At 39.0% G+C, this 17,062-nt stretch overlaps 1 protein-coding gene across 3 annotated transcripts in view; it reads left to right on the top strand.

Annotated features, from left to right (window-relative positions):
* npr1a (natriuretic peptide receptor 1a) overlaps positions 1 to 17,062 on the top strand; it is a 100,030-nt gene that overhangs the window by 34,473 nt on the left and 48,495 nt on the right. For all 3 annotated transcript variants that reach the window (XM_053637325.1, XM_053637324.1, XM_053637326.1), the window contains exons 4-5: positions 2,001 to 2,114; positions 11,930 to 12,065. In XM_053637325.1, the coding sequence (XP_053493300.1) occupies positions 2,001 to 2,114; positions 11,930 to 12,065 (250 nt within the window). The remainder of the gene's footprint in view (positions 1 to 2,000; positions 2,115 to 11,929; positions 12,066 to 17,062) is intronic.

Here is a 17,062-nt window from a genome sequence, read left to right as displayed (position 1 = left end):
TCTGTCATTCGAGCTGTTAGACATCCTCTGAGGACAGTGACTGATGCGCACGTTAGTATTTTTAGGATTGAATTCACACCCTATAAGACGGAGAACAATGTATACGCACTTCTGTGTGAGAAATAGAGGAAAAAGCAGACCAGATAGTTTTTTTTTTATTTAAAAATGCGTTTATTCTTTATTTACTGTAGACGTGTTTTGTTTGCGTCTGTTTTTTTTAGTGACAGGGTTGGTGCCGATGAGGGCTGCTCGACATGCTCTGTGCTGTACAGAGACGTATTTGTCTGAACTGATTGGGCTCAGCGCTGATGAATGACAAACGCAGCACTTTCACGAACAGACTCTTTGATTAATCCTGAAGGCGCTGACCGCATACACAGAACCGCATCTGACACCCAGACAACAGAGACATAAGACACTCAGAAATAAAAAATAACAAAAAGAGCAATTCCATCTATACTATGTCCTGCTACAGGAATATCATTTCTCTTTCTTTTTAGAAATTGTTTTCATTTTTATTGAATAAAATTACTGAAAAATGTTTTGACTTTCAAGTTACAGTACATCATTATGACCAAATGTTTCCTTTGGTCCATGTTAATACTATATAGATATTCTAGGAGTAATTCATCGTTCTGCTCGGTGCAGTGCTCACTGTATCATTAGGTATAGGTCATCGTTCCTCTAGCAGCTTTTGAGTGATTTGTCTGAGGTCATGCTCAGGCCGAGGATAATTCGGGTTTTTTTTTTAAAACGATAAAAACAAATACAAGGTTTTAATGTAGGTTTGAATGCATTAGCTGTGTCTGTTTTAATATCTAGACCATCCAGTATTGGCTTGTATACATGGCACTTTTAAAAACCAATGTAGGCATTTAAATATGCTATTAGATTTGAAATCAAATAGAAATCATCTGATCAATGTTTTGAGCTACAAGGACATGAGGAAACAGGGTCACACAGAGGAAAGATGCCATGTGTATAGACGTTTGATCCAAAAAAAAAAACTGATAACTAGATTCCTGTAGATGGTATGACATGTCTGACATGTTCTTGTAATCTTAAATACAGTATACAGGTTTTTCAGGACACAAACAAGGCAACATGGTATACAAGTTGGGTTTTTTTTTTTCGATATACTGTCAGGAATAGGTATCTGGTTTCTTTTACGTCAAACTTAATATAACTTCACCAAGATGTAATAGTGTGACAGGCATCGGAGAACGGAATAAACAACATAGCGAACAAAACAAGCACAATATCAATCGTATTTTGTCTTTAAAAACTCATATACAAGTTTCTGTGAGGAGTAATCTTATGCTACGTTCACACTAGCTAGCAACAAGTTACTTGCGTCACCTGTGGTTCGTCTCTTGTTGGTGTGTAGCGATCACAACTCTTGTCGTTTGTACTGTCCATTATGTTTTAGTTAGGAAATGACACAGTACAGCCGTTAAAGCTAACTAGGCTTGGATTGATTAGCAAAAGCAAGCTAACTGTATTAGCTATGTACACTCACTAGAGCTGTAATGACCTGCGCTACTTCCGTTCAAGCTTTTCAAGCTCCCTAATGTCTCTAGAGACATTTCATGAGACGTTGCGTATGACGTAATAAGACGGAACCATCTTAGGAAACAAAGTTTTGTGTTAAATTTTACCGTGGGAAATAATGGCAAGTAGGAACTAAAGTTGTGAGTGGGGAATTGAAGAAACCACACATGCCATACTGTAGGATTGGTCTGAGGAATCATTCAAGGAATCATTTGAGGAATCATTTGGTTTTGCCACTTTAGCCCATCATATGCTTGTTGCACTATGGCTTTCTATTGTGAACGTAGCTTTAGTACAAATGTAACAAAGATTTAAGTAAATATATATATATATGTATATATATATATAATATTGAAAATACCTGTGAACTAAAACAGAATACATTTGTCTCTGCCGTTTCATCTACTTATGATACATTTTATCTTGTTGTTTTTTCTTTTCTTTCTCAGAGTGTAAAGATTGTGACCTACAAAGAGCCCCAGAACGCTGAATACAAACAATTTGTGTCCAAGTTGAAGGCAGATGCCAAGAAAATGTTCAACTTCAGCATAGGTGACTCACTGGTAAGTATGGAAAGGTTCAACTTAAAACTTAATTACCACAATCAAAACAACAGAAAGGTTTGGATCTGTTTTGTGACTTTCTTTAACAACAAACAAAAAAATTACTCAGGAAGTTGGTCAGTTAGAGCTACGTTGCCAATTCCACTGGAATATTCCTTCCTGTGTAAATAAACGCAACGGGAATGTGTTTTAAAAAAAAATTAAAGAAGTGACAGATCAGGTAATCTTTCTTTATCCAGTGATTCAAATTAAATTATCCCTTAAGAACCTTTTTAAATGTTTATATACTCTAGGAATCTGATTATATTAGATTAGACTGGTTTTGATCTAAACATGTTTGCACAAGTATCCAAAGCTATACTTTTCCCTTAGGAAAAGAGATATTGTCTCTACTCTGTACTAAGTAATGCCACAAAATAGGCTTTTTTAAGGCACTTTTTAGCTGCAGAACCGGTATGCTAAGCTAGCTAGCTAACTACTAATAAACAGAAACTTGTCTGGTACATAGCCTGTTAGGTCTTTTAGTGTATTTTTACAGGCTTAAAAAATAGGACGGTGTAAATCCAACCTGAAAACCAAATCTTCCTTGTGTCCATTTGTGACGAATGCTAGCTTGTCTGCTAGCATTTGACTTAGCTGGCTAACTATTAGGGATGACATGGGAAATTTCCCAAATATCCAAAGTGCATGTCCGTTTATATGTATAGATTTTGCCATTTTTAATAAGGGTACGGTTGTTGAGAGCTTCCTAGGACATTCTGAATAGTTTATTAAGCAGTGAACGCGTATTTAAAGTTTTAATGGTGTCTGAGGTACTTTAAGGTTTCGACTTGTATTTCGTGGCATGTTACTGATTCATCCTGACGAAGCCAGTGTTTGTGTGTTTGTGCCGGGTAGCTTACCTTTTACAGACATGTAGGAAGGAACAATATTTATTGAAGGAAAGTGAGTCAGCTCATTGTGAACTTTCAGCCGGTGCTCCTGCGCAACTGCTTCCTGTAACAGTCAAAAGTTTGTTTCTGCGATAAATCGTACACTGATAATGTTTCAGGCAGCGTGTTGCGCCATGTGCTTTTAGGGAAGGCTTTTAGAATGTAGCGTGTACAGTACGTTCTAAAGCCATCATTGTGTAAGGAGTGCTTGTTTGGGGTTTTTGGGTTTTTTTTGCGGGGGTGAGGGGTTCTTTAATGGAAGATTTTAGTGCTTGTACCGTGAATACAGCAAAAGCACAACAACAAACAATATTAATGACCTTCCTGCTTCATGCATTAGCTTCAACTTAAAGCCGGATGAAAACCTGTTCATGATTTCTCATTCTTCTGAAACACAGCAAATCATTTAAACATGAAAAAAAAAAAAAACCTCGTCGTTTGGTTAACTCAGAAATTAGACACAGATTATGAGAATAACATGGACTTGAACCGTGAAATTGACTCAAACTTTCTTTAAGTATCTTGAACTGTAATATTTTATATCATGAGGAAGGAAGGTTTGGGCAGAACCTTCCCAGAATGCACTCTGTGCATTAAGAGAGTTCATTTCAGTCATGAGACTTTGTGAGGTAAACTAGTGCATTTAGAAATAACCGGTATAATACCGCAGTGCCGATTCTGAAGGTGTTGATTCATTTTCTGTAGCAGCATGGCGCAGACCCTGGTGTACCTGTGAGGCAGATCACACGCTTATATTAACACGCGTGTTCTAATATGTTATCGTTTCTATAGTAGCATACCCGCGGACTTGTATGGCGAACGCTCTGCCAGATTTCTGTGAGAAGATGTTTACTTAGCGTTTTGGAAGGAGTCTCCAGTGTCAGTGCTTTGTTCATGTAGACGTCCAACTGCTATTGGATAAGAGGAATAAAACACTTCAGGGCATCCCGTTATAGGAAAATAATCAATAGTAACTCGGCTCTGCTCGGGGAGACATCGCATCACCCTGTGGTTGAATATTTTCCTAAATGTTTTCTTCCTAACTTAGAGAACTGCCTACAAGGAGTGCGTCATTTTGTATGAGCTAAGAACAGGATTTTCATATAGATTTCCTTACCTATCTTAATGGAGTCATTAGTTGACATGAAGGACAATCGATGGAAAGGTCTGCTGAACGCTGGATGGTGACCATTTCCGTTTACTAAGAGAAATAAATTATATATAGCTATATCGCGGTTTTTAAATCGTTTTCATTTGATTTCGAGAGATTTTCACATCTCTCCTGTTCCCGGTGTGTCTTCTAAGCACTCCGGTTTTTAACCTAAACTCTGTGACATTAAACAGCAGACCAGACCTGAGGGGTTTTGGCCACTCGCTCCACTCGACACACCTCCACAGGGAGCAACAATGCTTCTTTGTTTTCCCGAGATCTGAAGCTGTTCAGGAGGCAGCGTGGAGAAATGTACTGGCATTACTTTAATCAGGCTCCAGTGTGCTGCTGGCAGTGTGTGTTCCCTCAGCAGAGCAGTTTAACATGCTAAAATATGCTCGGGGAAAGCTTGTTTTGTTTATTTATTTATTTTTTATTTGCGAGCACGGAAACAAAACAACAGAAGGAATGGATGTATTTGCCTCAATATCACGTCGTGAAAACTGGCCTAGCATTTCACAGTTTATGATATTATCACAATCTTCGTGTCAAAATATGGTTCATTGTACATTATTTCTTTTATATATATATATATATATATATTTTTATATATTACACACATTGCACTACAAAACTACAAATACCTAATTATAAATAATAATAAGAGTAAAATTCAACCATAATGTACAAATTTATATGACCTTCATCAGGGATATTTCATGTTCAACAATAAAACGTTTGTGTCCATTCAGTATCGAGCTATATTACTGTATATTAGGAACGAGCAAGCACATGCCTATTACACATATTTCTCTCTAAAAGCGTGAAATCGCTCACACGTTGTTAATCCATGGAAATATCTATCTGCTTAAAGGATACCGTGATTGATAGAGGACTTTATATTGTCCCTGGCAAAAAAGCACTAATGGAGAGCTTTGGTAAGAGCCCCACAAACGCACACTTTTACTTCTCAAATACTTCTCTTTTCTACTTATGAATTTAATTATCAGACACAAGTACGTATTCACTAAATGGGTTTTTTAATGCCAGTCCAAATGTCATTAATTCAGGGTGTATCTCAAATATGCTTGTTTAATATACTGTATGTTGGCCTGCGATGGACTGGCACCCTGTCCGGGGTGTACCCCGCCTTGTGCCCGATGCTCCCTGGGATAGGCTCCAGGTTTCCCCGTGACCCTGAAAAGGAGTAAGCGGTAGAAGATGGATGGATGGATGGAATATACTGTATGTCATGAAATTTCACTTTATGTAACAGAAATGTCCTTGGGACTTACCGCGTCACAGAAGAGCTGCTAAAACAGAATTATTTAGCAGTTAGTTAACCGATAGGTGATTGTTTTAAGTAAGGAATAAAAACACAATCCTAACACAAAAAGTTGATTATTGAGTAATGATAGTATCCGTACACCTTGATTTCTCTTATACCACAGTAATTTGCCAGTTTGAACGTTTCTTTTTATTACTTAAAGAACAACACGTCGATACGTTTTATCCATTTAAAGTGACTTTTAGTGCCATGGATCGTCCACAAAACTGAACACTTTCCCGTGTCTCTGTCGCTGACACTGACACCAAAAAAAGTTCAATAAATCTACTCAAGGGAAAATACACCCTATCAACAATTACATGCTTTTTAATGTGTTTATCTAGAGAGTCCGCCTTACAAGTCGCTGTGTACAGTAAGTTACCATAGAGATGATAGCATTAGAATGAGTGCCTTGATAGAAACCTGTGCTTTGGATTGCTTTTGTGATTTGACCAATCAGAAAAATGAAGCCTTATATTGGTACAAATAAGCACATAAATCAATGCTAGATGAATAGGACAAGGTCAAGTTGCATAATCATAATATTTGTTTCATTGCGTTCCAGCATTTGAGTGTAAATCACCTTACCGCATGCTGTTTAAATACGTGACGTGGTGCGTTATGGGTAACATACTGTGATAATTTCACACAGAGAATAACACCATGTAAATACCAGAAAGCAGCAGCCAATGGGATGTCTTGTTAAACAGATTCGATGACATTTCTGAAAATGCTGGACTATTCCTGTTCGAGTACCTCGTTATGAAAACTAGCGTTTGGGACCCAAGCCTGCTTTTATTCGACAGTATTAGTGTATAATCTTAATCCTCTGTGGTATGCTGTTTTCCATTTTTTTTTTTTTCCATAGCCAGTGCCTCTTAATTCATATTTGACAGACATGCTTTTTTTTTATTATTATTATTTTTTTAGCACGAGCATTTGCTGAGGCAGCGTTCTGCCGTTGTTTATTATTAATAAGACAGAATCAAACGGCGGATGTTGAATTAGCCGAGAGTGGCTCCTGTTCGAGCAGCGAGCGTGGGAGTCTGGAGCTGTGGCAGCCATTATAGGAAACAAGGGAGTGAGGGCTGGAAAGAGAGACAGCTGAGAAAAGAAATGCAGTTAATGAAGTGACAGGAAGTGTTGGTAAGCAGGCATGAATCCTGCATGCGGGGCACTTCATTAATATGGCAGCTAATTTAACAAATCGAGGTTGGTTAAAGTCAGAGACACAAATTGGAATGGCAATCAGGACTAAAGAATGAAGTAATCAGAGATAACAAGGTTCGATATAGATGGGGGGAAGAAACGCTCTCTTGGCGTCGTGACACAAGAGTGAAAATGTGACATGACTCCATATGGAATGGAGTGGATATGATGCATATGATGTGATGTGGGGCATCGGTTCAGATTTGTATCACGTGTGTGCATCCGGATCATGACATTATCCTCAGTTTCCCTCTCACTATTACTCTGGATCTGTTCCAAATGCTGAGGTATTGTCTGAGTAGTGCTCTTACTAAAATGTCTGAATGCGTAGAATCTGCTCTGATCCCATCTATGTTTACATTATATGGTTTAGCTTTGACCGCCATTCCCAGCCATTAGACATGTACCGGTATGTGTCGACTGAATTCCAGTTAAGCAAGTGACTGATTCATAGAGTGTAGGATGTTAGATATTGAGAGATTGGGTCAAAATAATGACATCAAATTTAGATCATCATGAGTTACTAAGTCAAGAGAGTAGAACTGTAAAACTATCAAACAAATATTAAGTTAATCAAGTCTTCATCACATTCTGATGTTTGATGTGAGCATTAATTGACGCTTTTGACCTGTATCTGCATGATATTATGCGTTGCGCTGCTGCATGAAGATGATTGGATGAGTGCACGAATGAGCAGGTGTTCCTATTAAAGTGGCCAGTGAATGTCGGGTTTAACGCAGTCCTATGAATAGAATGGAATGTTTACATATGGAAAGTAATGTGTATATAAAAATGATGATGATCATCATCATGATTCAATCTGGACTTGAAACTTGTAGGCTACTTGTTGCTCCCTTCTCGCTCGCCCTCTCTATAAATCTCTCCCTTTCTACCATCGTTTTGCATTTCATTTTCCCTCTCTCTCTCTCTCTCTCTCAATCGTTGTCTCTCTTTCTGTCACGCACACATGTTCAATGTGCATGAGTCCATGCAGCAGATGTCTATAGTTGCCATAGCAACTTCACTTTTTCATCTCCCCGTTCGTTGTTTCTCTCTCTCTATCCGGTTGCTCTTTTTGGAAGCGCCTCTTTCTCTTCCCCCTCTCCTTTACGTTCCACTGCTCACTCTGTCAAGAAGTGGAAGCACCAATTCGCCGCTGTTCTGCTTCCACTCCGAGTCGTACAGCAGCTGGTGCTAAACTTAGTCTCGCGTTCATATATCTTCACCAAAGGAAAACACCGAACACAGATTAAGTAGGATAATAACAACGCAGTCTCACAGCTGTTAAATATGAACAACGTTATACTTAAAATGAATAAATACACCATATGTGGCCAAAAGTATGAGGACGTCCGACCATCACACCTCCCGTATGTTCTTGTTGAACATCTCATTCCAGATTTATTTCCACTTTGCTGTTATAATAAGCTCAACTCTTCTGGATAGGCTTTCCACTAGATTTTGGGGCGTGGCTGTGGGGATTTGTGCTCATTCAGATACAAGAGCGTTAGTGAGGACTGGGTTGCAGTTCATCCCAAAGGTGTCCAGTGGGGTTGAGGTCAGGGCTCTGTGCAGGACGCTGGAGTTCTCCTACTCCAACCTTAACACACCGTGTCTTCATGGAGCTCGCTTTGTGCACAGGTGCGTCGCCATGCTGGAACAGGTTTGGGCCTCTTAGTTCCCGTCATGGGAAACCATGACATTTTATACAATTTTGCACTTCCAACTCTGTGGCAAGAGTTTGGCGAAGAACCACATATCCGTGTGACGGTCAGGTGTCCACAAACTTTTGGCCCTGTAGTGTATGTGCCCGAGGTAACCTAATTCCTGACGTTTATTATTAGCCTTATATTATGTGTAAAGTCATCCATACAAGTCCCTGTGTGTGAGCTGTTACTATAGAAACAATTAGAAACAATTGGTTAGTGTTCTACTCAGCATTGATCACAATGTCATATGCGATACACACATACGGTTGTGTGCAAAAGTTTTAGGCGCCCTATTGTTTTTCGTACAGACTGACAGTTATACCGTTTTTATTCGATGACTTCTACATTATCGAGTCAGTACAAAAAACATTTCGGATTCCCAAGCGTTCGTTTTCTAGCATAAAATGACATTTTACAGAGAAATGTTTGTATGTCAGTAAAGAAAGCAGCGTATTAAGTGGTAAGAGACAGTTTTCAGACAAAAACACACACTCACACAATGAAGGCTGATGGGTTTCGCTGTAAAACTAAGTCAAAGTCAAACAGTCAAAGTCTCCAGAAGAACCGTGTCCGGTTCTGCAAGATGCTCAATAACAATTACAGCTTATTTCCTTATTAAACTGCACTAAATCTACCTGAGACTAATATATATATATATATATACATATATAACTATATTATGAACATATTATGAACATATGAATATATTATATATATTATATTGTATATATATATATATATATATATATATATATATATATATATATATATATACATATATATATATATATATATTATAGTGATGACCTTTTGCTTAATATATATATATGTATATGTGTGTGTATATATATATATATATATATATATATATATATATATATATATATTAAGCAAAAGGTCGTCACCCCAAATATTTTTCTTTGTTTCATTTATTACTGTTTACTGGTACTAGTATTACTAGTATTTTTTAAAATATAGAAACATTTCATTTCATTATTTTTGAAGGCATGTTTGCTCTATGGCATTTCTTTGCATGTGTGAGCTGGGAATTATTTTTAGTTTTTTTTTTAAAGATAGACAGACTCTGGATAGACAGAACCGGATAAGTTCGTTTAACTCAAAAAATTTGAGGAAACTAATTACCTCAATTTTTAAGTCGATAAATCCGTTTCTTTAAGCGAAATGCACTTAAATATAACGACAATTTCTTTCCAATTACAAAGTTTGAGTTCAGTCTTTGTTATATTTAAGTGTATTTGGCTTAAAGAAATTGATTTATCAACTTACAAATTTTGAGGTAATTAGTTTCCTCGAGTTTTTTGAGTTAAATGACCTTATCCGGCTTTACGGTGTAGCTGGACCCTCCCGCTGTAAACCACGTGTGGGTGGTGAGTTCATTCCAGCTGTTGCTTAGATAAAAATAATAATACATGTTTGATTGATGAGTGCTTGGTACAGGGCAGTTCCAGCTCCAGCAGCTAAAAATTAAAGCACTTATGACCTAGAACTCCCTTACAGCTCTTGGCTGTTGGAGCAAATAATGGGCAGGTGGGTTGGGGTTTTTTTTTTTTGGGGGGGGGGGGGGGTGTTGTTTTATTGTTTAGTTTTTTCCAGCTTGGGTAGTTTGCTGTTAAACTTTGCATAATTCAAGCCACTTGGAGTTGAGTAATAGCTGTGCGTTTTCCTTCAGGGCTCTGTCATCTCCCATATTTTTCTCATTCATCAGTAGTGATTAGGAATGGAAAGAAACGTGTTGACACAGGAGAATGGGAACACTGATGTAAGCCGAGGGGAAGAGATGATAAAAAAAAAAACAAGACACGGGCCGAGAGCGGTGAGAAAAGCGTATAAATATAAATTCTATGCTTCGCAGATTGACATCAACTGACAGCAGCCATCGCTGGATATGAAGTAATTAAGTAATTAAAATATCTGGCCATAATTGGTGCCAGACCTGACCTTGAGGACTTGAGTTGTACGTTTCAGGTTATGAATCTTATACCGTTATACTATTGCACACATATGGCACTATGATTATATGCTGTTTGGTTTGGTTTCACACTGCACTAACAAACCAAAATGCAAGAAAGGAAACCTGCTGTGGAGTGAGAAGTGCTGAGAACATCCTCTTAAATCATTTTGTTTATATCATCCACCATTTATTTTGTGTTTTTATTTCTCATGGCTCAAGTTTAAACAGGTTACAGCTGCAAAAAAAAAAAATTCTACCTCCACCCCAAAATGCATGGCATGCTTAGTTTACTTACTTACGCAGTCGAGTCGATTCAGAGTCAAATCGCTTTCTCACTGCGATCGGATCATCCTGCTGTTGGATGTCTTGATCCTACCAGTTGAGTCTAAATGACCCACATGAAGGAGGGAACGCCAGGATTCAGCTAAAATTGACTAAACACTGCACGACTTAACGCTTCTTAAAGTCCCCATGAAATCCAAATTGAAGTTTTGGGGCTTTTAGTAATGAATATGTCAGAAGTTAGTGCGCTCCAAAACATAGAAGATATGCGCATTCAAAATGTACAGACTCGCTCTACCACCAATATGGATCGGCAATTTTGATGACATCACTCTGTGCTTCAGCTTCTCATCAGATTTTTTTTGTCCAATCAAATGCTCTCTAGAATTTGAAGTGTCCCGCCCCCAACATGATAAAAATCAATAGTACTAACTATAGTACGTAGCCCGGGCTGTGAGTCACACCAAAAGCTATTTGCTAGTTATAAAGGCAGAGGAACCACGCGATATGTCCCGCCCGGACTTCCTGTTTCAGTGGAAATTACGTCAACTCATCGAATAACGCTGTGTGTTTCAAGCTACTTCGCTGGGACTTTGATTCGCTCTGGATGAGAACATTTGCTAAAAAAAAAACATTTTGAAAGACATAACATTTCATTTCAATATGAAGCTCCCGCAGGAAGGCTAGCTAGCCAGCTAGTTGTATATGGTGACCCCCGCACAAAGCTAGCTCGCTAATATGTCCGAGAACATCGTGATCGTTACATGTAATCCTACTCATTAATAGCACGTCATTTACATTCACAGTCAGTTGCTTAGTTTATACACCTACTTTATATCTACACTTATTTGCCATTAAGCCTATATATTGTTAGTGTACAATGTTTGACTGTAGTTAATATGTTGCTATGCACTATGCGCGCACACACACACACACACTGTCCATTGAAGAGTCGATGGATAGGAACCCTAGGCCCTTCACTGAGTCACTTTGGATGGTGGGGTTATTCTCAGCGCGGCAGTGCATGTATGGTGCTGCGTGTATATTTATATTCAGTGTAGAAATAATAGCTCACTTTGACCTTTACGAGTTTGCTGATATTGTCTGCTCACAGAGTGACATTACCTGCACCGCATGGCATCCATTTAACCACAAAACACTGGTGCTCAGTCAGTCAGTTTGAGATATTGACTATCATTGTTTTTCTTTTGTTCATTTTTTTTTTTTTTTGCAGATGAACATGATAGCCGGAGGCTTCCATGACGGAGTGCTGCTCTACTCTCATGCCCTGAACGAGACTATGAGCGAGTATGGACAGAAACCGCCGGGTAACGTGGTCACCAAGAGGATGTGGAACCGTACGTTCTATGGTCAGTCCCTAAACCTGGGTGAAAATCTAGGCGTTCGTGCTTCATGTCATGTCCGAAACAGCAACATGCTTTCCTAATCAGACATACAGATTGGAAAAACATCACTTCATCTCTTCCTATTCTTTAACTGTCCGGTTTCCGTGAACCCGTATCCAGTGTAGCCTCAGATTCCTGTTCTTGGAACTGAAACTCTTGGCCTGTATCTTCATTATATGATGCTATTATGCCTTGTGAAGAGAAATGGGAAATGCCTTCCAGTCTCCTACAGTAATGCTAATGTATCTACATTTTCCCAGCAGATGCTCATAAATATCATGGAGCATTAATGCTGGAGTGTAACTAACCATCTGGGTTTTCCTCAAACTCCTTGATTATCTGCTTCTGTCCACAGCTCTCTTCTCTTTCATAGTCCTAATGTTGTTGTTTTTTTCCTTCTACGCTGTTGGGCATTTTAGCAGCTCTGTTTATATTCTCCAAGATATGAAACCACTCCAAATACTAGCTGGCCAATAACACAGACAATATCATAATCATCTTGATATGTGAACAACAATGCATTGTATGAAAGATATACGTTTATATGATAGATTTAGAGCGTTGAGCTCTTTCGCCGGTAGGTCACATGGTACCATGGTATCAAGAACATCATCATACATCTCCTTCTTCAGCAATATTAGCCTTACTATTAACACTAATGGCACTATCTGATGTTCTGCTTGTTTTTTTGTTTTTTTTTATTACCAGTCTCAATGCAAAGCAAATTTCCTTCTTAGAGACAATAAACTAAACTGAACTAAATTGGGCAGAGTTTCCCAAAAGCATCGCAGCATCATCATCAGCATTAAACGGTAGCGCAAGCATGACATCGAACACGCTCTGTTTCGCAGTTAAGATGATCTTCACTTTGCAGTGCTTTTGGGAAACTCAGTCCTGTATTTCTAGCACTTTGCAGCTCTTTACACCAGGCAGCCTGAAACTTTTTCTAGCCAGGGAGCCTTTAAACTGTAACAAAAAAATAAATGTGTGCACCCCCTCCAAACAATGTTTAGCAAATGTCTAGCAATCCGTTATTGACTGGATCTACAATGAATAGTAGCTGTAGTAAAAAAAAAAAAAAAAGACGTTTCGGACAAAAAAAAAAAAAGCGCTTCTGAGGCTGTAGGAGGTGAAACTACTTCACATTCGAAATTAAATTCGGTCGCAAGTCGCGAGCTTGTTTCGGTGCTACTCAAAAATGAACGTGCGAAGGAACTTATTTCGGTATTACCGCCTCTTCTCAAGTGAATTAGAACCAACAAACCCACATTGGGTTGTGCTGCGTTTGACCCTGCGTTCCATCTGTGGTGTTTTTGGGGTCCAAATTGGATGGGTTCATTAAAACTTTTTACGCATTTGAAATAAAATATTTAGCGTTACTTATTGTTGAGTTGTACGTCTTAGGAAACCTCACAGCTAGTCATTCTGAAAAGATGTACACCTCTTTCGGAATAGTCTCTGAGATCCATTTACCTTGTTATATTTAGTTTGTTTTTGAGTAAAATGAGCACACAGTGTGTTTTATTCGCAGCACTGTGAGGCAGAGGGTCGGGAGAACTCGTTAGAGAGAGCCTGGTGAAGAAGAGCAGCGTGTATGAGAGTGCACAGAGAGAGAACGCGGCGAGAGGCTACGAAACCGTGTTTTCTCTCACCGCATGCTCTATTACTGCGTTCTCCCTCGCAGTGTTCTCCCTCACCACCGGCAGGATGTGCAGATACATCTGCCAGGCACATGCTAGTATGACCAACCGTGCCAGTCACAGCACTGAATATTTTTGGTAGAGAAAAAAAAGAAAATCAAACACAGAAGGGTTTTCAAATGATGTTTAGTTTTTGTGCATGTGTTTGCTAGCTGTATGGACTAGCATGATGGCTAGCGACAGTTTAGCCGGTGAGATCCGAATCAAAGATCTTTGTTTCAGCAGGTACGAGAGGAATAACACGCTAGTAATGCTTTTGAACACAACTCAGATAATGCGTTTGTCTCCGAAATTGCTTTCATCGTATGTGACGTGAACAGAAGTGGCATTTTATTCTTTCGCTGTTTCCAAGATGTTATTATGCCTTTATATAGATTAAAACAATGCGTTCAAATAGAACAGAGCACTCCATTCTTTTTCTGAACTCACAATTTATGGTACATGTAGAATGTACTATCCTTACTTTAAGTTTTGTTTACTAACAGTGTGAATAATTTAGAGAGTTAAGCTGTTCAGGTCCCTGCCCTCGAAAGTCTAAGCAAAATCTACTCCATTACATGAATCTACCATTACTGTACTGACTGTCTGACCTAAAGATAGCAAGCCTAACAATCGGATGAAATCATAGCTATATTGTAGAGTAACGGTTCTTAAAGTGGGGTCCAGGGACCTCCAGGGATCTCAGAAGCATAGCCAAGGGGTCCACGGTTTTGTTTTTTGTTTGTTTGTTTGTTTGTTTTTGTTACAGTGGTGGAAATTACAACCCACATTATCAAAGTTATTACGTTGGTCCGAGCAGTCAACTCAGACCATATGTGGAAAGTTCAGGAATAGAAAGCTCCAAATAAAAATAATTTGAAATATTTTTAATAGATCCATGCTGACGGGGTACATGGAATTTAGGGGACACTGGCTACAAAAAAAGTTTGAGAACCACTGCTGTAGGTCGCACTGTTATATTTTTTTAGAGACTCCATACTTCGTTAAAGTACTCAGATCAGGGGCGTGTTTTACCTTTTCTTGGAAGATGGCTGATGAGATGAATCAGATGTGTGAAATAAGGGACAACATTGGCTGCTGTGATTCTCCAAGACTGGAGACTAGCACCCTTGAACTGGATCTTGCCAGTGAACATTTAGGGCGTGGACGGTGAGGATTTAAACACAGAAAATTGCACATCAGACCTCAGACGTGACTACAGAATTAAGCGCTTCGCAGACAGTTGTGTGGGATTTGCACGTGGGACAGAGTTTGTAGAGAACTGAGACGCTTTTCAGTTTCTGCCTTTGAGGTGAAGTTGCTTGTGGGAAATCGCCTTGAGCAGAGGACACGTTAAAAAAAAAAAAAGACATTGCTCAAGGACTGAGTTTAATATAAATAAAGTTATGTACTGTGCTTAGTGTAAGAAGAGTACTTAGTCGGCTTATCCTGCAAACCATGGACAGGTTTTCTTTATAAGAAGGTATAAAATTAACCAAAAATATTGGCATAATTACATTAATTTGACAACTCAAAGTAGAGAGTTAAAAGTGCAATAAAACAAGGAAATTCTTGCAACCTCGAGTCGTCATTGCACTGCGTGGGATTTGTTAATATGTGTCAAATGTCTGACTGCATTTATTTATTATTTGTATTGCTTTCTATTTTACCAATGCCTTTGGCTGTTGTAGCCCCCACATATCGCCTTGGGGATCACAATAAGGTACTATCCATCCATCCATCCATCCATCCATCCATCCAACCATCTGTGCATCCATCTATCCATCCAACCATCTAACCATCTGTCCATCCATCTATCCATCCAACCATCTAACCATCCATCCATCCAACCATCCATCCATCCATACATCTGTCCATCCATCCAACCATCCATCCATCCATCAAACCATCCATCCATCCATCCATCCATCCAACCATCTGTCCATCCATCTATCCATCCAACCATCTAACCATCTGTCCATCCATCTATCCATCCAACCATCTAACCATCTGTCCATCCATCTATCCATCCAACCATCTAACCATCTGTCCATCCATCTATCCATCCAACCATCTATCCATCCAACCATCCATCCATCCAACCATCCATCCATCCATACATCTGTCCATCCATCCAACCATCCATCCATCCATCAAACCATCCATCCATCCATCCATCCATCCAACCATCTGTCCATCCATCTATCCATCCAACCATCTAACCATCTGTCCATCCATCTATCCATCCAACCATCTAACCATCTGTCCATCCATCTATCCATCCAACCATCTATCCATCCAACCATCCATCCATCCATCAAACCATCCATGCATCCATCCGTCCATCCATACATCTGACCATCCATCCAACCATCCATCCATCCATCCATCCAACCAACCATACAACCAACCATCCATCCATCCAAATATCCATCTTTTACCTAATTAGAAAATCCACTTCAGCAGCTGTGTAACCCAACTCTGAATACAAGGAACTTGTATGAAACCATGTAAATATTGATGTAACTTTTCAAATGAATTAACACTGTGAACACAACACATAGTCAGTGGCCGAGGTATTTGAGATGCACAGTTTCAAGCCAGTATCGAAAAATGATTGAGCAATGTGTCGTCATTCTGAGTTAGAGGTAATATTTAACATAGTCAATGGGCAACTCTATTCAGTCCCTCCAGGATTTAGCGATTTTGCCATCGCAGAAATTAACGAAAAATTAAACAAATAATAATCTCCGCAGATTTGGGCCAAGATGCGCCATGTGACATCATCACAACACGCATTCCACCAAAGCCCTCTTCAGTTCACATGGGTTGAACACGAGTACAGCTAAAAGGTCTCATTTACCAACAAACACCGCTGCAAAAGACCGTGCAAAGCAATTTCGTGCGATTGCAATTTCATTTAAAAAAAAAATTCCATAACAAAGCACAAAAACCAAGCATTTTTGGCCACAACTATCACGATAAAACTCAGTACAGACTGTCAATTCCTGTTAGTATAAAAATATTGAAATCATTATATGCAGATTTTTGAGTGTGGATCTTCTGAACAAGTCGAAATGAACTTGTAAATCTTGGTCAAATTTATAAAGGTCCGGTACTTCCACTTGCGTCCCAGCTGTTCTTTGAACATTACAGTTGCATCCTGTTTGTGGAATCACTATTGGGAATGTATTGAAGGTTGGCTCGGAGTTTCTCAGAGGCTCGCTGAGCTCTGCTTTCTCTCCGTGGCCACACACTGAATTGACTGTTCGGGTTTCCTTT

This window comes from Ictalurus furcatus, chromosome 12 (assembly GCF_023375685.1).
Source record: "Ictalurus furcatus strain D&B chromosome 12, Billie_1.0, whole genome shotgun sequence".
Lineage (NCBI taxonomy): Eukaryota > Metazoa > Chordata > Actinopteri > Siluriformes > Ictaluridae > Ictalurus > Ictalurus furcatus.
Note: the sequence above shows the minus strand (reverse complement) of the source record. Positions and strands in the feature narration are given on the sequence as shown.